Source organism: Echeneis naucrates, chromosome 23 (genome assembly GCF_900963305.1).
Source record: "Echeneis naucrates chromosome 23, fEcheNa1.1, whole genome shotgun sequence".
NCBI classification, from domain to species: domain Eukaryota; kingdom Metazoa; phylum Chordata; class Actinopteri; order Carangiformes; family Echeneidae; genus Echeneis; species Echeneis naucrates.
Window position 1 is genome coordinate 13,192,969 of NC_042533.1, and position 18,167 is coordinate 13,211,135.

The 18,167-nt window shown below is 42.2% G+C and overlaps 3 protein-coding genes across 5 annotated transcripts; 1 reads left to right on the plus strand and 2 right to left on the minus strand.

Moving 5' to 3' along the window:
* Positions 1 to 322: 322 nt before the first annotated feature.
* On the minus strand, positions 323 to 6,987 carry selenoo2 (selenoprotein O2). Its single transcript, XM_029495638.1, has 9 exons — positions 5,787 to 6,987; positions 4,753 to 4,956; positions 4,491 to 4,668; positions 4,258 to 4,388; positions 3,799 to 4,076; positions 3,508 to 3,670; positions 2,957 to 3,142; positions 2,023 to 2,179; positions 323 to 1,475 (listed from the first exon to the last, which is right to left on the minus strand). The coding sequence occupies exons 1-9, from the start codon at positions 6,236 to 6,238 to the stop codon at positions 1,308 to 1,310; spliced, it is 1,917 nt and encodes a 638-aa protein (XP_029351498.1). The 5' UTR covers positions 6,239 to 6,987; the 3' UTR covers positions 323 to 1,307.
* On the plus strand, positions 6,509 to 12,466 carry LOC115037136 (zinc finger protein 791-like). Of its 2 annotated transcripts, none has more exons than XM_029495637.1 (9): positions 6,509 to 7,229; positions 7,509 to 7,711; positions 7,806 to 7,904; positions 8,056 to 8,145; positions 8,277 to 8,387; positions 8,920 to 9,043; positions 9,146 to 10,235; positions 10,452 to 10,504; positions 10,987 to 12,466. In XM_029495637.1, exons 2-9 carry the CDS (start codon positions 7,562 to 7,564, stop codon positions 12,252 to 12,254), a joined length of 2,985 nt encoding a protein of 994 aa, XP_029351497.1. In that variant the 5' UTR covers positions 6,509 to 7,229; positions 7,509 to 7,561; the 3' UTR covers positions 12,255 to 12,466. The 2 variants fall into 2 exon arrangements, with proteins under 2 accessions (XP_029351497.1, XP_029351496.1); XM_029495636.1 differs by having other exon boundaries at positions 6,509 to 6,845.
* A 58-nt stretch (positions 12,467 to 12,524) lies between these two features.
* On the minus strand, positions 12,525 to 17,962 carry apex1 (APEX nuclease (multifunctional DNA repair enzyme) 1). Of its 2 annotated transcripts, none has more exons than XM_029495641.1 (5): positions 17,868 to 17,962; positions 16,607 to 16,738; positions 16,355 to 16,518; positions 16,082 to 16,274; positions 12,525 to 13,593 (listed from the first exon to the last, which is right to left on the minus strand). In XM_029495641.1, exons 2-5 carry the CDS (start codon positions 16,665 to 16,667, stop codon positions 13,079 to 13,081), a joined length of 933 nt encoding a protein of 310 aa, XP_029351501.1. In that variant the 5' UTR covers positions 16,668 to 16,738; positions 17,868 to 17,962; the 3' UTR covers positions 12,525 to 13,078. The 2 variants fall into 2 exon arrangements, with proteins under 2 accessions (XP_029351501.1, XP_029351502.1); XM_029495642.1 differs by lacking the exon at positions 17,868 to 17,962 and adding an exon at positions 17,169 to 17,824.
* Between the last annotated feature and the right edge of the window lie 205 nt (positions 17,963 to 18,167).

Consider the following 18,167-nt stretch of genomic DNA (forward strand, 5'->3'; position numbering starts at 1 on the left):
TTGATGGAGGCTGCTTATATAATAGCAAAAAGAGTAGAAAGAGAAGCTGTGGTTCATTGTACAGTATACGCAGTTTCATTCTGTGTCACATCCAGACTGGTTCTTGTTTCGATGTACAAAAGTATGAAATTCTGCTTCACTAAGGTATTAATAAACTGGAATATTGTAGTAAACCGTTGCACAATGTTTACACTGGATATGGTGGTTCGTTTACGGTCAACAGCGTTACAACAGATCATACAGGAAATCAGTATCAGATGGTGCACGGTGCATCCTCTACAATCAAATAATCCATCATAAAGGGCTCCATGTACTTCTTAGTCATACGAATTGATTTATTCATAGTCATTCAAATACATACTCATATAAATACACTAGAAACTTTTGGATAAAACCACATACTGTGTCTCTGACTGCAATCTTATCTGGGAATTATTGAAGTCAAGAAATGAATTCAAGGGTGTGGAATAAATATGAGAAAAAGTGTTTCTTTCGAATAAGAGTCAGTGATTACTTCCAATCTATTTTCAGTATGGTCAGTCAGAGAGATAACATTTGATTTCAATGACTCAAAATGAATATTTGATATTGTATAGGGTGAGGCTTAAGGACTACGTTTGTATGCACATTTGGATTTAGTATTGCATTTGTAGTATGTTTGTATCAGAAAAAAAATCCCATTACAAATACATTTGCATTTACATTGACAAAAAAACAAAAACACCATGGTTACAAGAGTTAATGCAAGATAATAAAAGACTTGATGATGAACAGCACATGATCTTTTGTTTCAATTATTATAAAAGCTCTACTCAGCTGCCAGTAATAGGAAATGAGTGGTAAACATGTTTTGCTCATATTTGCAAAGTTCACTGACTGTAAATTATGTCATTGTGTGTGTCCCTGCTGTTTCTGAATCAGACTGGTCATAATGTGACTGGAAGTCTGGATCGTCATACACCATCAGCATATTCATTGACTTCTATTCATTGTTCACAGAATATGTTTGTCAGGATACTCTCATCAAGATCAGCTTCAAGAAAACTGTCTATGTTTCTTTACGGGATTTAAAGTGAGCTGGGTAAGTAACCTTTGACCAAATTGCTGTAATAAATGCACGGAGGCACTGATCTTTGGCCATGCTGATGATCACTGGGATACACACTGAGTTACATGTCATTCTCCCTTCAGGAAGCTGACGCGGGAGCCTTATATGGAGACTAGCAGAAGAACCAGTGGTGGTCTGCGATCTTTATGGTCTAAACAGATCTCACTCCTTCAACTTCAACTGCTAGATTCTATGAGGATCAGGTGATACAAATTTGTTTTGCCCAGGCAGGAGGTTTCCTGGCGTAGTCAAAAATAAAATCTGTAGCCTTCTGTTCCTTTTGCTCACATGCACTAGGTCCAGCCAAATGTTCAGGCCCAAATGCATCAGAAAAAGGTTTCTCCAGAACTTTGAGGACATTCTTGACCTAAAGAACAAGGACACAGATGACTACTATTGATCCATCAAGCAAAAACATAACATAAAACATAAAAAGTAAATAACTAAAAATGCAAATACAGTATTTGTGTAGCAGCAGTAGTCTATCTAAAACAGTGATCATTGATAAGTCTGCAGGCTGATCTGTAGGATCAACAGATTTTTTTCTTTATCTGCTACCAAATGATAATGAAATGAAAAGAGTCTTGTCTGGAGACAAGTTCCATTGTAAAAAGTAAAACACACACACACACACACACAAAGACAAAAAAAAAAAAAAAAATCACAAAATACAAAATCTCAACTCTGGATTGTGCTGCTTATTTAAGACAGCAGTGTTGGGACCATACAAGGCCATAAAATCCATCCCCCTTAGCGTCCTCCTACCTGTGCTCACAGCTGTCTGTGTGTGGCATAAGATTCAGCATTTGAAATCAAAAATGTACAATGTCCTGAGGGAGACATGGGAATGTCATGTGGCAGTGTAAATTACTGCACACGAATGTGAATAATCAAACCTGCAACAGTCAACTGACCTCAGAGAAGTCTCCCTTTTCTGCAGCCTGAATTGCATTCTGGGCAATGTAGTTGCGTAGGACAACTCTGGGGTTGGTGTTGTTCATCGCATTCAGCCTCTCCTTTTTGATGAGAGACAAGTCACTTGTGCCAGCACACTCCTCGGCTAAACGCCTCCTGTTAATTCAACACAAGAAAGAATACAGAGTAGCAACAACCCTTTAAATCGCTTTACAGTGTAAACAAAATAGCAACAGGGTATCCGTGCACAACATTAACATTACATTATGTTTCAGTCTTGTTTCTCACCAAACGATGGATTTCAGTTGAACTTTTTGTCTCTTGTCTTAATTTTCTCCTTTTCACCCCTTTGACTAGTTTAAAAAAAATGCTGCTTATTGGCTGATATATTGCCTGCTATGTTCACCAGCCAGTTGCTACGTGTTTTTGCTTTTCATTACCGAAAAGAGAGAATTGCTAAATACGTAGCTGTATGTTACCATCGACAACATTTTACAGAGAGCTGTCTCCTGCTTTGGAAAGAAAGGTCAACTTTAAACTTGTTTTGCTTCTTTTTCTATTACATCCTCTGCTGAAGTTAGCACATTTGTCAGCTAAGCATTGACAAAACAAAGAGGCCATACTCTAATCTCGTCCTGTAAACAAAACAATGGCTGATGGATTGTCAAGCAACTGTTATCACAGCTTTTTAAACCAAAGAACCAAGTGTAGTACCAGAGAAAACTTTTAATATAGCACCTCTAAATTGGCTGGATACAACAGAAAGTCAACTTGTTCCCTCCCTTTATACTATACACACACTAATGCCGAAATTGGCTGTTTCTGTGCATGTGCATGAATATGATCACTGAAGTTCAGATTCAGTTTCTGGATGTTATTTGTCCCAAATTATAATATCGATGACATCATGGAAAATGCTACTTTTTTCCTCACCTATATCGGCTAATCCAGCGAATCCAGTCATTACGCTGCTTTTCCTTAATCTTGTCCTGATCTGCTTCCAGCAGGTCCTTTATCTCGCTTAGACGCTCTAGCTGCTGGGCCACACCTGGCCTGTCTGCTACCATGCTAAACATGGCTGGGTTGTTTTGTGCCATGGAAAGAATCGTCACTAATTCACTGGAAAACACACAATATGCCAAAGATAAGTGGTGCAAAAGGAACAATGCTTGAGGCTGAGTTTATATTTTGCTCTCGTCCTTCATGCTGACTCATGTCAGCCTACATAAATGCTACTGATGCCACAAAACAGGCAATAAACTTACATATTTTCTTGGTAAGCCTTTTCTCCAAATTGCTTGCATAAGAACGAAAAACAAATTATATGATAAGAGAGATTTAATCATTTAAAACTGTAGTGTGATCAGCAAGGATTAGATTCATATTCACAGGGAGCATATGGTGGAGCAGATAGAAACTTAATTTTCTTCTTGTAGCTTCTAAATAAAGAAACAGGCATATCCATCCACCATACACTGCGCAACTTGTCCTCCATAGTTGGCTTATTAGCCACCTTAAGGTCCTCTACAGAGGCACATTGTTGCAGGATGAGGTCCACTACTGGCCCCACTGTTGCCCTCTCATTGTCGCTCTTCTCAGGCCAGGGGACATAGCTCAGCAGGCGGAAGGTGTTCGTGAAATCTGCACCTGAAAAGGCACCAGAACATATTACCAAAATAACATCAAATGAATCAGAGATTTAGAAAAGGTTGAACATGAGCTATTCCTTTCCTAAAAATTTCTAGCTCTCTTCCACGCCCTCCAAGTCTTTGTACCAGTGTTGTGCATGACACGAAGCAGGTCTGAAATGAGCTCGCTGTCCTCTGTATCTTCTTTTCTCAGTAGGCCAAGCTTCTTCCTCATGATACTCAGGTAGAAGGCTTCATATGTGAGCATAAAATCATCCAGGATAGCTCCTGCCTCAGATCCATCCAGCTCAGAGCCCAACGCTTCAGCCAGACGAGCCAGATTCCAGCGGCAGACAGACGGCTGGGCTTGGTATGAGTAACGCCCTCTTTTGTCTGAGGCGTTGCAGATAAAATCTGGATCAAATCTGACACAGGTTTGATAGTTATCATATCGTGCACCAGGAGGTTTCAGAGTATATAACATGGCTCGTAACAACTGCAGTAAGCAAGATACAATACTGTTTTTCAGACTGTTAGTTATCTAAATATAAAGAAAAGCCTTTGGTCCCATTAAAAAGAGATTGACTTCCACTTCCAGCAGTTTACCTGTCCATGAATCCATAAGGGCCGTAATCCAAAGTTAGACCCAAAATGCTCATGTTGTCTGTGTTCAGCACACCATGGCAAAAACCAACACACTGCCACTTGGCCACTAGCTCTGCAGTTCGTATCATCACCTGGAGGTAAAAAAAAAAAAAAGTTCAACTTGATGATGTTTACCGAATCCTTGGGACTGTGTAACTATATAACAATTTGTCAACAAGAACCTTGATGCTCACCTCTCTGTAAAAAGCTGTATTCCTTGCTTTGCGGTTGCTATGAGCCTGCTGAATTCTGGGATAGAAAGTCTCAATGACATAATCCAGCAGCTGAGAGCGGATATCATCTTGCCCTGCACTGGGACCCTTCAGCCCTGAGAATTCGTCTTGGCCCAGAAAGATCTCAAATGACCCGAACCTTAAAAAACAGAATGGAGAGCCTTCATCCCAAAATCCAGTTTTACTACTTCAAGGAAGGTTTTTGTATGAAAGCACATTAAACCTGATAAAGGAAGGGGCAAGACGCATGACAACTGAGCAGCGCTCAGGAACCTGCTGGCCACTTTTGAGTGGATCTCTGTTCACATAGAGGTCAGAGGTCACGAGGGAGGCAGCCCGAGTGCTGGGTATCCCAAGGGAAGCCATGGCCTCGCTGCAGAGGAACTCTCTGATGCTGGAGCGAAGCACCTTTCTGCCATCACCCTCCCTGAGAAAATGGAAACTTGGTTAATGTACATTTAGGCTGCTCGGCGTTGGTATTCCTACTGGACCAAAACGCTGATCATCTGGTTGTTTAAACACCTGCTTTCTCCTGCTTTTACAGTTGTGCCTAATCTACAGGTTACTGCCATTAAAAAAATTATCCTGTCTGTCAAACCACACAGCAGCTGTTCTGTCTCATTTAGTTGTGCAAGATTCTGCTGGTGGATTAGCTTCAATGAAAAATCATTTAACTCCTGGTTCACCGGCCTCTCCACCCACTCAGACTGTGAGATTTTTAGTCTTTATTTGTTTATTTTTTCAAAACTACTGCTTCAAAAATGAATAATAAATCACCAGAAACAATGCTTCCCTCTTCTACATTGAAAATTCAGTTTACTTTTTTGTGGCAAAATATTACAGCAGCCGACAGTGAATATATAAAATTATAAAGCATTATTATTTGATGTTGGATAGGTGATCCATAGGTGCTAGTGCAACTGAGGTGAGATATCATCCATCAAATAGAAATGTGTGATAATGTGTGTGTGTGTGTGTGTGTGTGTGTGTGTGTGTGTGTGTGTAATAGAACCAACAACATGAAAACCTGAACACAAGACTGTTAAACAGTGAAGGATGCGTTTGATGTGTGCCAAGCAGTTAAGCTCTTAAGCAGCTCTAGCTGGGTTTATGCACTCACATGCCTCCTGTTAGTGAGGCTTACGGATCTTCTTGCTTTGTCGATTGAATTCTACCATTCACACAAAAATTGGGTAGTTATATTGCCCCGTTACCCTGACAGTTTATTAATACATACAATAGGACAGTGTAACCTACCTGGAGTAAGGTGTGACTCCCGCACCTTTAACCTGAATCTCCCATCGCCTTTGGGTTCCCGATTCTACCTCCCCCAGGTACATGACAGCTCCATCTCCCAGCTGGCCGGCAAACAGCCCGAACTGGTGACCGCAGTAGCAGTGCGCGGCCGGCTCGGAACCGGGCAACAGCCTGGAGCCGCTCAGGTACTCCGGGGCCAGGGGGTCACTCAGGACCTGCTGCTCCCCGAGGCCGAGCAGGGCCAGCGCCGACTGGGACAGAGCCACGAAGCGAGGACGTACCAGGGGCTGGAGAGTCCTGATCCGGGAGAAGCACGCCGCACGGACCGTCCTGGACCCGGGCTCCCCTGTGTCCTCCACCGGCAGCCGTCTCAGCGCGGTGTTGTTGAACGGCAAGAGCTCCAAGGACACAGACTGAGAGGAGTCCATGGGAGGTGTCCGGGATTCGGACATATCAGAGTCTGAATATCTCAGCAACCGAAAAGCATCCGGAGCACTAAATCTCCAAGTTAGAATAATTGAGTGGGAGTTTTAAAAAAAATCTAAAATCTAAATCTAAAGAGAAAATCTAAAAGGAAAAAAATTAAGAGAGTGAAAATTGTATTTAAAAAAATTTAAATAAAAACTAACCAGTCAAGAAAACACAAATCACACTTCAAACGCGTGTTTGAATGCTTAGTACTGAGCATCTTAGCCTGAGAGCCGCTTCGGGTTCGTCTGTGGCAGAGGAACCTCCAGGAGGTGGCGGTAACAGCGAGAAAAACATGTCACCTGCGGTAAAACACAGAGAAAGACGAAGGAGAAAGCTTGCGCAACAAATCAACTGCACCGGATAAATTCATATTTTCGGTTGTTTAGACGCCTGAGAGGCAGGCGGCGCGTAGTTCAGAGGAGAAGATCGGCAGCCGGGTCAGGACTGTGTTCGTCCTCTCTCCGCCAGTTAGCATCTGTGGCCGGACAGCTAGCCTCCTGGCTAACAGCAGCTAACTGCGGCTAGTCAAACTTTTTTAGCATCGGTGTGAAAACATGGACTCAGGTGTTTTCACGACCAGTGTCAAAGGTTGGTTCATTGGCGGACTTTGAATGAATACAGGGCTTTTTGAAGAACTGTTTATATTTAGTTTGCGGCAGCTTGACTAATCTTTGTTTCTGTTTTAGCTAAGTTGGCCTAGTCAGCTATCTTACTGCCTCCAACTTTATCTCGAAACGATTTAATGTGCAGCACAAGTCATTCAGCATTGCTTGTTGTGATGCAAATATGTGTCGTTTCTGTGCAGACTGCACATACAGAAGTTAGTTAGCTGAGTTGGGAACCGTTGTGGTTGTTGAACACACACCCAGTGTTTCCGGTCAAGTTGCATTCAAAACACATTGCTGCTGCTTTTCTTCGTTTCAAGAAAATAGAACTGAACAAGCAGTGTCCTCCCACTCAACCTTAGAGATGGTTAGTGCCCATTCATTAATATATATCTATGATCTATGTGGTATGCAATTGCAAAAAATTAAATATCAATTTTAGCATGCTTTCTCAGAGCGACTTCTAAAAAAAAATAAATGACAGCTCCAACATATCCAGCCATCTTAGTCCCATGTACTGCCCAAGAACTTCCCTATGTAGACACATCCCATCAGACTGAGAAAATAAAAGCACTTAAATATGAATGAATGCTGCAAAAAAGGTGCTTTGTTCAACATCACTCTGCTTTCTCTTCCTGTTTTTCAGATGACCCCTTACCTCTGGCATCCCTGCGCCTCTTGGTCCCACCTTTCCAGCTGATGGCTGCCTCTATGTGGCAGGTGCTGAAGAAACAAGATGTGATGAACTACTGGAAAGTGGCAGAGTTTGTCTCTTTGGTAACAGACATGGTCCCAGAGCTACTCACGTACAAGCACAGGACACAGTTGAAACTGGGATTGAAAGCTAGGGTGGGTATGAGAGGACTCAAGGCATTTATACATTGTAATATTCAGGTTCACAAGATATGAAATGCTAATGCGTTACATTTTCTTCCCTAAATAGTACATCCTTGAGTTGTTCCGACATGAAGAGCATGTGGAACATGACTTCATCTTGTCTCACCTTAACAAGATTAAATCACAGCACCCCCCTGAGCTAGATGTAAGTATGTCCGTCCTTTTTTAGTTCATTTCATTTTCAAGGTTTTTATGTCCCTACATTTCTGCTTCTAAGTTAATAGTTTGTTTGTTTAAATGAAAGATCCTATTAATACGGAAACAAATTCATCGTCAAGTGAATGTTCACTTTGCAGACTAAAGAAGAAGAGGAAATAGAGGGTAACTTTTTTGAGATCATCCAGACTCTGCTCAAGGATCCCGAAGAGAGACAAGATTTTTTCTTGGTAAAACAATGTTACTCAACCTCTGTGGAATTTAATCCAACATTTTTTTTAACTGCATATAGAGCGAAGATGCTTAACGTTGTGTTGTTTTTTTTTTTTTTTTTTGACAAATGCCTCATGTTTTTTCTCAGGAGGTCTTCCCTGCAGAGTATGGACCACAATATGACAGTGATTTACAGACACTGTTCTGGGAGTTTCTATGTCGACTGACTCAGCTGTTGCCAGTTCCTGATCTCGAACAGGTGAGAAGAGGCATTTTGATCAAATTTTTCCATTGATGATATAAGTTGCTCTTTTTTCATCTTGTATGTGCTGGTTTATTCATATTGTCATCTCATGTATAAAAAAGAAACTATTACCACTGAGGGCTTATAAAATACAGCAATTGCACAAATGCATCCATAATTCAGTAGTCCTATTGTCACCATTTGAAATTAGCAACAGGCAATACTGTTTTTGTCTGTTTGATAATATGAATGTATGGGTGTGCATGTACAATTGTTTGCACAATTGCACCCCATGCACAGCCTTTCTATACATGAAACTAGTGATGAAGGCAGGATGTATTTAAACCTCTGTTACTATCTGGAAAAGAAGTTAGCGGTACATTGCTCATATTGCACATGAATTCTTGTATATTCTTGTTAATTATTCAGGCTATATTTGAATGATATTGTGTCTTACACAGGATTAATTTGCAAAAAAGGATGTTTTGGAATCTTATTACTGATTATATTGGATTTGGTGATGCATGTTTTTAACTCTCTCTCCCAGACTACCTCCTGGCTAGGCCCTGAATACTCCATGTTAGAGGATTGTAGACTTGTAATCACAGAGCCTATACACCTGAAAAATTTACTCCACCTCCACCAACACCTTGGGCATTTAGAGCAACATGGCAAGTTACATCCTGGAACCACTTTTATTGAAATTCAAATTTATTTATGATGGCACAGCTATGACAATAACATGTGTTTCATTCTTGCCCCTTTTCACACAGTTCCACCTTCCAGTATGGGTGACAGCATCATTTCCTCCCTCTCTGCAGTAACTCCCAACAGAGGGGCTACAGCTAAAGAACAATCCAATCAGTCAGATCACAGTGATGAAGTACACACTGTATCTTTTGTGGATGATGTAGCAGTTGAAATAATCACAGTGACAGATTATGAAGAGGTTGAATTGGGCACAAGCACCGACATTGAAGTTGTAATGGGAGAGCAGTGCTCTGAAGGAACAGACAGCAGGGCAGTAGTTGAAGGTTCGTTGGTAGTGCTTCCTGTTGAGACAAGCCAGCAAGAGGACATTTGTGAAATGAGGGAAGAGGTGACACAAGAAGTTGAAATTGGTCTGACAAACATCCTTCAACCAGAAGCCAACAAATATGACCCAGCATCCTCCGAACACAAAATCTCTGCTGGACCTCATGACTGCCCAGACTGCGACAAAAAGTTTAAGTTTGCCTCCTCACTCACAGCCCACCGGGTCATCCATACTGGTGAACGCCCCCACCGCTGCAACGACTGTGGTCGCTGCTTCTCTTTCAGGCAATCCCTCGACCGGCACAGAAACACACACAAAAGTGGACGGAAGTATGACTGTGCCATTTGTGGTGAGACCTTCCACTCGTTGTCAGCCCGCACAGAGCACAAACAAATGCACATGGAAGGCAGTGTATATAAGTGCCATCAGTGCGACAGAAAGTTCACCTGGGAGTTGGCACTTGCTAGGCACTTAAAAACTCACAGTGATGATCACAGCATTAATGAGCCAACAGAGAGTCCCAAGGATGAACAAGAAGTAGCTTTAAGTGATGAGAATGTCAGTGAGGATCCCGTTGAACCAGCTGAAATAGATGTGAATGGAGAGCAGGGTACAGAGAGTGCTGAGCATTTCACCTGTGAGTCTGGAGACCTGGTCCCTCAACTTAATGAAAGTGTCATCCCCCAAGTGAACATTCGCACAAGTGGACGCAAACGCAAACCCACCATGAAGGTCCAGGTGATAAACTTACAAAAGCGCATGGCCACTAAGAGAAGGAAGAGGACTGAAGTCAACCCTCCAGCACTGAAGCCTTTGCCCCTGAGTTGGTAAAAACATCCGGCCTTACTCACTGTCTTTGCTGCCTTCTTTTCCCAAAAATAATTTTCTACATTTGTTTTTATGTCACAATGAAACATAATATGCACTCACATGTGGTAATGGTAGCATTTCTTGTAATCAACAGTGTTTGATGCAAACTCCAGACCCAGTCTTATGTTCAAATGATCAAAGAATGTCTTGTTAATATATCCTGTCTTTAACAGCGCCGAGCACTCTTACGGCTCAACCACAGCTACTTCAAAAGATGGTGATGAAAGTGAGGGTTTATTCTTTATTTTTGTCTTTTCACCACATAATCAATGTTACATAATCAGACACCAAAGAATCAATAAGCACCTGTAATAATATACCTCGACAGGAGATAATATACTTGCAATTATCTATTCTTTTATAATACAATTTGGGACATTTTGATGGCCAAGTGGTTTACGATTCCTATCTCTTTCTATTTACCCAAGCCATGAAGGCATTAACCTTGCCAAAATCATTCTATTACCATCAATTATTGAATGATTATATAAGGCTGGTTAAAAGTAAACGTGTCACATTTCAAGGCAATAGCTGAAGGTAATCTCCAGGCATCACTTTTTGTCAGCACAGGTTATTTCACCACATCTTATTTACCCTGAAAAGTCCTACAAATAATTTTAACGACACTAACCAAAATAAAACCACAAAATGCAAATCCTAACACAGTGTTAATTTTAGTTTCTTATATCTTCGCTTTTTTCCCATAAGGTTCTGCAGATGTCTCATCAGCTGCTTTCTCCTGTCCAAAGTGCTCGTTCCACCATTTAGAAGAGGTGGAGGTCCAGCAGCACATTGACAGCGTTCATTGCGAGACAGAGGAGGACAAAGGAGGACCACTTCAACATCTCGCTGCAGACGAAGAAGGGCGTTTCAGTTGTGCAGACTGTGAGAAGAGCTTCAAATTCCAGTCTTTACTAAAAGCCCATCAGCGCATCCACACAGGCGAGCAGCCCTTCCTGTGTTCTCAGTGCGGACGGCGTTTCTCCTTTAAGCAGTCTCTGGAGCGACACAAGCAGACACACAAGTCCGGACGCAAGTACGAGTGCCTGATCTGTGGGGAGTTCTTCAAGTCTCTGGTGGCTCAAAGGGAGCACAAGAGCAGCCACATGGAGAATGGAGAGTATCTGTGCTCAGAGTGTGGACGGGCGTTTGCCTGGAAGTCAGCACTGGTGAGGCATTTAAAGACCCATGGTGAAGATGCCGACAAGGTGGCGCGTTCTTACAAATGCCCCCACTGTGACTTGGGCTTCAGCTGTGCCAGCAACCTCAACAGGCACCTCCAGACTCACCAGGAAGAAAGAGTCCACACTTGCAACTGTGGAAAGAGCTTTGCCTACCGAGCAGCTCTCACTGCACACCAACGTATCCACCAAAAAGAGCGACCGCACATATGCCAACAGTGCGGCAAGGGATTCCTCTACAAGGGCGGTTTGCTGAGCCACATGAAGATCCACTCAGAGGAGATGCCCTTCATTTGCTCCTTCTGTGGAAAGAGCTTCAAGAGGGAACGCAACATGAAGAAGCACGAACGCTGCCACACCAGGGAAAACGTCTTCAGCTGCTCACAGTGCGACAAGAGTTTTGTTTACAAAGCGACTCTGATCAGACACGAGTTGACTCATTCAGGTGAAAGACCGTACCTCTGCTCCGACTGTGGGAAGGGTTTCTTCTCCCACGCCGAGCTCCTGAAGCACGAGCGATTCCACACAGGACACAAGCCCTTCCAGTGCCCCCACTGTGGCAAGAAATTCACACAGTCTTGCTACTTGACCATCCATCTGCGCTACCACACCGGCATCCGCCCCTACTCCTGCAGTGAGTGTGACAAGAGCTTCCTCAGTGCCAACCGCCTTAAAAGACACCAGAGAACACACTCGGGGGAGAAACCGTTCCTCTGTGTTGAATGTGGGAAAGGATTCCGACAGTCTTATAACCTCAAGATGCATCAACGAACACACACCATGAACCTAAAATAATGAAGACCTGGCAATCTTGGAAACTGAAACTGTGACCAAATTTATAGTTTGACTGAAACAGAGGCAGTTTTTGGAGCAGTATTTCTGACTCTCTCCTCTATAGATTTATAGATAGATACATTTAATCAAGAAATCCATGTTGAATGTAGTCTTTTCTTATACTGGCTGTGTTTCAATTCATGGTTATTTCCATTAAAGTGCATTGAGCTGGGGAAGTGAGTTGTGTGGTATTTGCCTCCAAGTCTTCCAATAAAGAACAAAAAACAAAAGTTTCTATATAAACTCAGTTTATTTTTTTGAGAAGTGGGTCAACTTTTACAACAGGAAAATGTAACACTAGTTAAAGTAAAGTAGGTTTAAAAGGTTTCTGTGCTACAACAAAATACGCTCTCTTGACAGTGGTACTCATTTCCAATAACATGGAGGAAAAAAAAAAAAAGGTTTGTCTCAGATCAGCAGTAGCACACACAAGAACAGTTTTAGAGCCATTCATGGGACAATGTTGATAATCAGCTTACACATCTTATTTAGTGTTGTATTTTTATAGAAGTGCCAAAATGATTTCTGATATTTACGAACAATTACAGGAGAACAAATGGGCCTTTTGAATTGTGTCAGAGTGACTTCATGAGAGAAAGACAATTGTAATGGATACAATGAAATTGGTCAGTACTTGATCCATGAGCTTTCAATAGATGCAAGACTTCCCTGCACAGGCAGGGGCTGCTTCACTCTAACAGAACACACACTGGCAGACGTGATAGGTTGGGAATAATAAGAAAACGGCTGACTTGGCCAGGTGCCCCTGCTGCTCGCACAATGACTTACACAGCTATATGCAGAGTGATGGGGCAATGGTCGCTTCCCAACACTTTGTTACGGATCTTACTGTCACACAGGCCTGGCAGCAAGGAAGACGACAGCACAAAGTAATCAAGCCTCCAGCCCACATTTTTAGCACGGGCATTCATCATGTAGGTCCAGAAGGTGTAGGCGTAGGTCTGCTCTGGGTAGAGCTCACGGAAGCTGTCAACAAAGCCAGCCGACAGCAGCTGGCTGAAGCCCTCACGCTCCTCCGGGGTGAAGCCAGCGTTTTTCTTGTTGCCTTTGGGGTTCTTCAGGTCGATTTCCTGGTGGGCAACGTTGAGGTCTCCGCACAGCACCAGGGGCTTCTGGATGTCAAGCTCACTCAGATATGCCCGGAAATCCACATCCCAGGTTTTGCGGTAATCTAAGCGCACAAGGCCTCTGCTGGCATTTGGCACATAGGCGGTCACCAGGTAGAAGTTGGGAAACTCAGCAGTGATGACACGCCCCTCCTTGTCATGTTCCTCTTTGCCTGGAGAGAAAAAATGAAGAAGAAAAAGCAAATGCTGAACAAGGATCCAAAGATATTTTTATTTCATATATGAGTTGAAAGACCAAATCAAATCAATGTAAATCTTAGCATTGGCCTGTATAGTTTGTACAATACTCGTCTCAAAAAAAAAAAAAAAAAAGAAAATCTTGAATTTTATTTTCAGGGAAACGCTTAAGAATTTGTGATTTTAAAGTATTTTGGCTCATAACTAACACCTAGGAAATATCACGATATTTCATAACAGTCGATATCTCACAATATCAAATAACTTTCTGTCAAGTTTAAAGGTTACTTTTTACTGCTATGTGAGATGTGAAGATAGCACATTAATATTAGTTTAAATATAATTTATTTTCTGTCAGACGTTAAACATAAGAAACACACATAAGAAATTACATACCTTGTAGAACTGTATTTCAAATAAATACAATTATTTAATAAACTAAAATCTTAATTCTAACCAGTCAGAAGCTTCAAGTGTAACAGGAGAAAACAAACTAATCGACAACTTAATTCTTTGGTCAATTACAACAATAATAATAATTATAATAAAATTTTAAAGTCTCAATTCTGACCAGTCAAAAGCTCAACACAATTTGCAGGGCACGCTACTCTGCTTCTTGTCGGACTTTAAATAGCCAAAACATCCCCACACTACCGAATTCCTCGGACAATTCTTCTCAATAATGTCCTTGTCTTTTGAGCCCTGGGCTGTGTCCGTTGGGGTGTCTTCTTCGGGGATGCTGTCGCTTGTGTTTTGTCGCTCCAACTTCTGACGTACTGTTTGCCAAAACACATGCATGTATGCTTACGTTTAAGCCTGCTGCATCATCTACTCTCTTCTTCTTTTTGTTGTTTTATGGCAGTTGGCATCCAGCTTAATGGCGCATTACCACCAGACTGTAAGCTTACATTCTTGGTCCCCAGAAAGAAAAGACCCCCCCCCAAAAAAAACAAAACAAAACAAAACAAAACAAAAAAAAAACCACACTCTAACCAGCACCGATTCACACATACCCACCTATACTCTCATTAACTCATACTCTTTGTCTACTCGCCATCATACAGCCCTAGTGCCCTCCAACCCTACAGTAGAGCCCTGTGCTCTTTAGGTATTTTAAGAGTGCTTTGACCTGTGCTCTGTCCTCCATTTTTAATACCCCCTTCAGTGTAAACTCCCAACTCTTTTATCCTACTCCTCATTGCCACTCTCTGCGTCTCACATTTACTACACCTGAGAAGAACATGTTCTACAGACTCCTCCTCCTAACATCCCTCACACAATCCTGTTTGGCGTTCACCCATTACTTTCAGTGTTTTATTTAATGCACAGTCTCCCAGCCTTAACCGTGTCAATATAATTTCTTCTCTTCTTATTGGACTTCTTGCCCTTTTGACTTTTACACTCCTCTGTATTTCTTTGCCTTCTCCATCCCACCTGTATCACCTACTCTCTGTATCTGTGCGTCGAACCTAGCCTGATGTGGCTGTAACTCTATTCCAGCTGTGTGATTGGCTTGGCACGGCGCTATTCTCATTATCAATGGCTGTTCGTTTTGGCTGTCAAAACATGGATGGAATGAGTTCTATGTCTTATAGTTCTATTGAGTAAAGGTTATTTTGCGATAATTATCGTTATTGCTTTATCGCCCAGCCCTACTAACAGCTCATGAAAAACTAAATTTTGTGATCTAAAAATATTAAAATATCAACTAAAGAATGGGCCCTGTGATGGACTGGGGACCTGTCCAGGGTGTACCCCACCCTTGGCCTGATGTGAGCTGGGATTGGCTCCAGCAGCTCCGCAACCCCGGAAATAGATAAGCAGTAGAAGATGGATGGATGGATGGATGGAACTAAAGAACGATGGGCTGCAGGCTGAAAGGAAGGTGCTGCAACGAGTGGTTTAATCTGCTCAAAAATAATCAACAGCAGCCTCCATTCCTTGGAGGAAATTTATTTTGCCAGGTGCTAAAGCAGGCCGTCGTACATCATGATGGATCCCTCGAAGCCAGCACACAAACTGCTCACCCACCTCAGACAAAAGGTTGTGCAAGTACAAAGCCAAACCAAGAAGGCTGAAGTACAGCTTCTTTACAGAGGCTGTACAGTCATCTACACTTTTTACTGCTGTGACTACTTCCTGCTGTTGATGCACTATTCTCTTCACATTCTTCCTCTTAAATTTGTCTTTTATTCATTTAACATAGGCTTATGGGGTCTTTGTCGTTATTTATTAAATGTTCTGTACTGTGCTGTGCTGGACCTTGGAATTTTGTTTCCTCGTGTTTTAACATCTTTTGAACAACAATAAACTGAATCTTGAGCAATTAACCCAAAAATCAAAATAATTTTTTTTGTTCCATTTATACCCATAAATGCAGGTTCGCCCAGGACCTCCCAGGCCAGTGCATGAGGTCTGCTATATGGACCCAGTAGATTTGAATTATATTAATGCCATACTTACCAATGCCATAGGTCACTTTGATGGGTTGAGTCTTGCAGAGCATGGCCACACCGCTGTACCCCTCTTTGTCATCTGAGACGGCCCAGTACTTGTGTGGGTATTCTGGCATGGAGGTGATATCCACAGGCAGGTCCTTCTCTGCACACTTGGTCTCTTGCAGACACAAAACATCTGGAGCCTCTTCACGCACCCACTGTGAGGGAGGAATGCAAATGTTCAGCAGTGTATAATCTTTTTGTCTCTCTGCATTTCTTCGGGTCACTGCAAACTCACATCCAGGCCCTTCTTTTTCACCCAGGCCCTCAGCCCGTCCACATTCCACGAAGTGATCTTCATGTTGGCTTCTCGTCCATCTTTGCTGGTCATTTTATCAGGGGGGTCATCATACAGTACTGGGGCCTCCGGTTCCTTTGTCTTCTTTGCTTTCTTGGCTGCAGCTGTGAGTCAGGAGACAGACACATACCTGGATGAGGGTGTCAAAGAAGTCAGACGTGCGTTTGTGTGCTTTGAGGTGTGATGTGATACCAGAGCTGGTGTCATTTTCCCCATCTGCAGCCGCCTCCTCTGCCTTCTTGCCTCTCTTCATACTTGATATTCCTCTGCACGCAAACACACCTCGCAAACACGCAACACGCACACGCAACAGCACAGATGCCGCTGGAAAAAACAGAGCAGGAATATTAGCGCTGGAAATTCATTATTGTAATGGGGAGGCACAAGGGGTTAAAAATGGGGGTGGGGTGGGGGGTTAATTGTGATTTTTTTTTTCTTAAGAAATGTTCATTGCAACTTAGCTTTCTCTTCCTTGTCCTAGCTAACTATAGATAAGATGATGATGCTTCCATTAGACTAAACTCTTATGTGGCATCTTTGCCTAGATACTTTTTAATTGCAGTGCACTGTCTTATCTGCTAGGCTTTATTTTGTTCAAAAGAATAATATTTGTTTGGCTCAGTGGATATTACAGTTAGTATGAAAATAATTGTTCACATATCACCCTAGTGTTATGAAATCTAACAAGATCATGCAGGCAGTTTGAGAACTGTTCTCCAGTCTATTATTATATAAGAATATAATCAAATAATACCATTACGTATTATTCCAGTATCAGTCCGTGCGTTGGCGTGTTTTTAAATCAGGTGACGGCAGTTTTGTAATTTCCAGTTCTGTGTCAGTTCACTAGACTTCATCTCCACTCGAGCAAGTGTCGGCCAGTTTTTGGCCCAACCACGATGTCTCCCTCCTCACAGGAAGCAGACAATCAGCTCTGAGCACATCTGCATCCTGCCGCTATAAACCGCTTTATTTCACATGTTTGTGTTCTAAGTGTAGCTGATCAGACGGACACAAGGCTTCTGAAGGCTGAGATGTTTAGTCTGACAATGAGGGATCGTTTATTTTGACGCAAGTCGGTGCTTCTGTGGGGAAACGTGCAGCCTAGCGCATTAAACAGTTAATAAGAATACATTAGAGACTCGTTGGAGAAAAGACCGAATGCATTCATGCAGAAGAGGCAAAACCGCAAACTACAGAAGCTAGCAAGCAAATTTGTCTTTGCTACGCAAGTCTAATGGTAACCTAAGATGATGCTAGCGTTTCCTGCGTGACAAAAAGCACAGCGCCTGCTACAGAGGGCCTGCATTGAGAGTCAATGAGAATGACCAGCCGACTAACTTTGCTTCCCGCACTGTTAATCTGATTCATCTACTGATGCAAATGCAGCTAATTGTTGTTTTCTTTTCGATCGGCGAAACGTTTCAGGAAAAGAAGATGCAAATAATCTTACTTTTACTCTCACAACAGGATGCAAAGATCAGAGAAGTGCGGCTTCTTAGTCACTCCCCCCAAACACTCACACAGACCTCCACACACACAAAGCACAGCAGAAATCTCTGACCACGTGCTTGATATCTTCAATGACTGCCTCAACATATGCCTGACAAAGTACAAAAGATTCTACGCTTTAATTTATAATTTAAAGAACACGATAAAAAATTACAACTCATCAGCTTTGACGTATATTAGAGTACCTGGAAGCTTCGATTTTATGTTTTTCCACATTACGAATAAATAGTCTTTTTTTTAT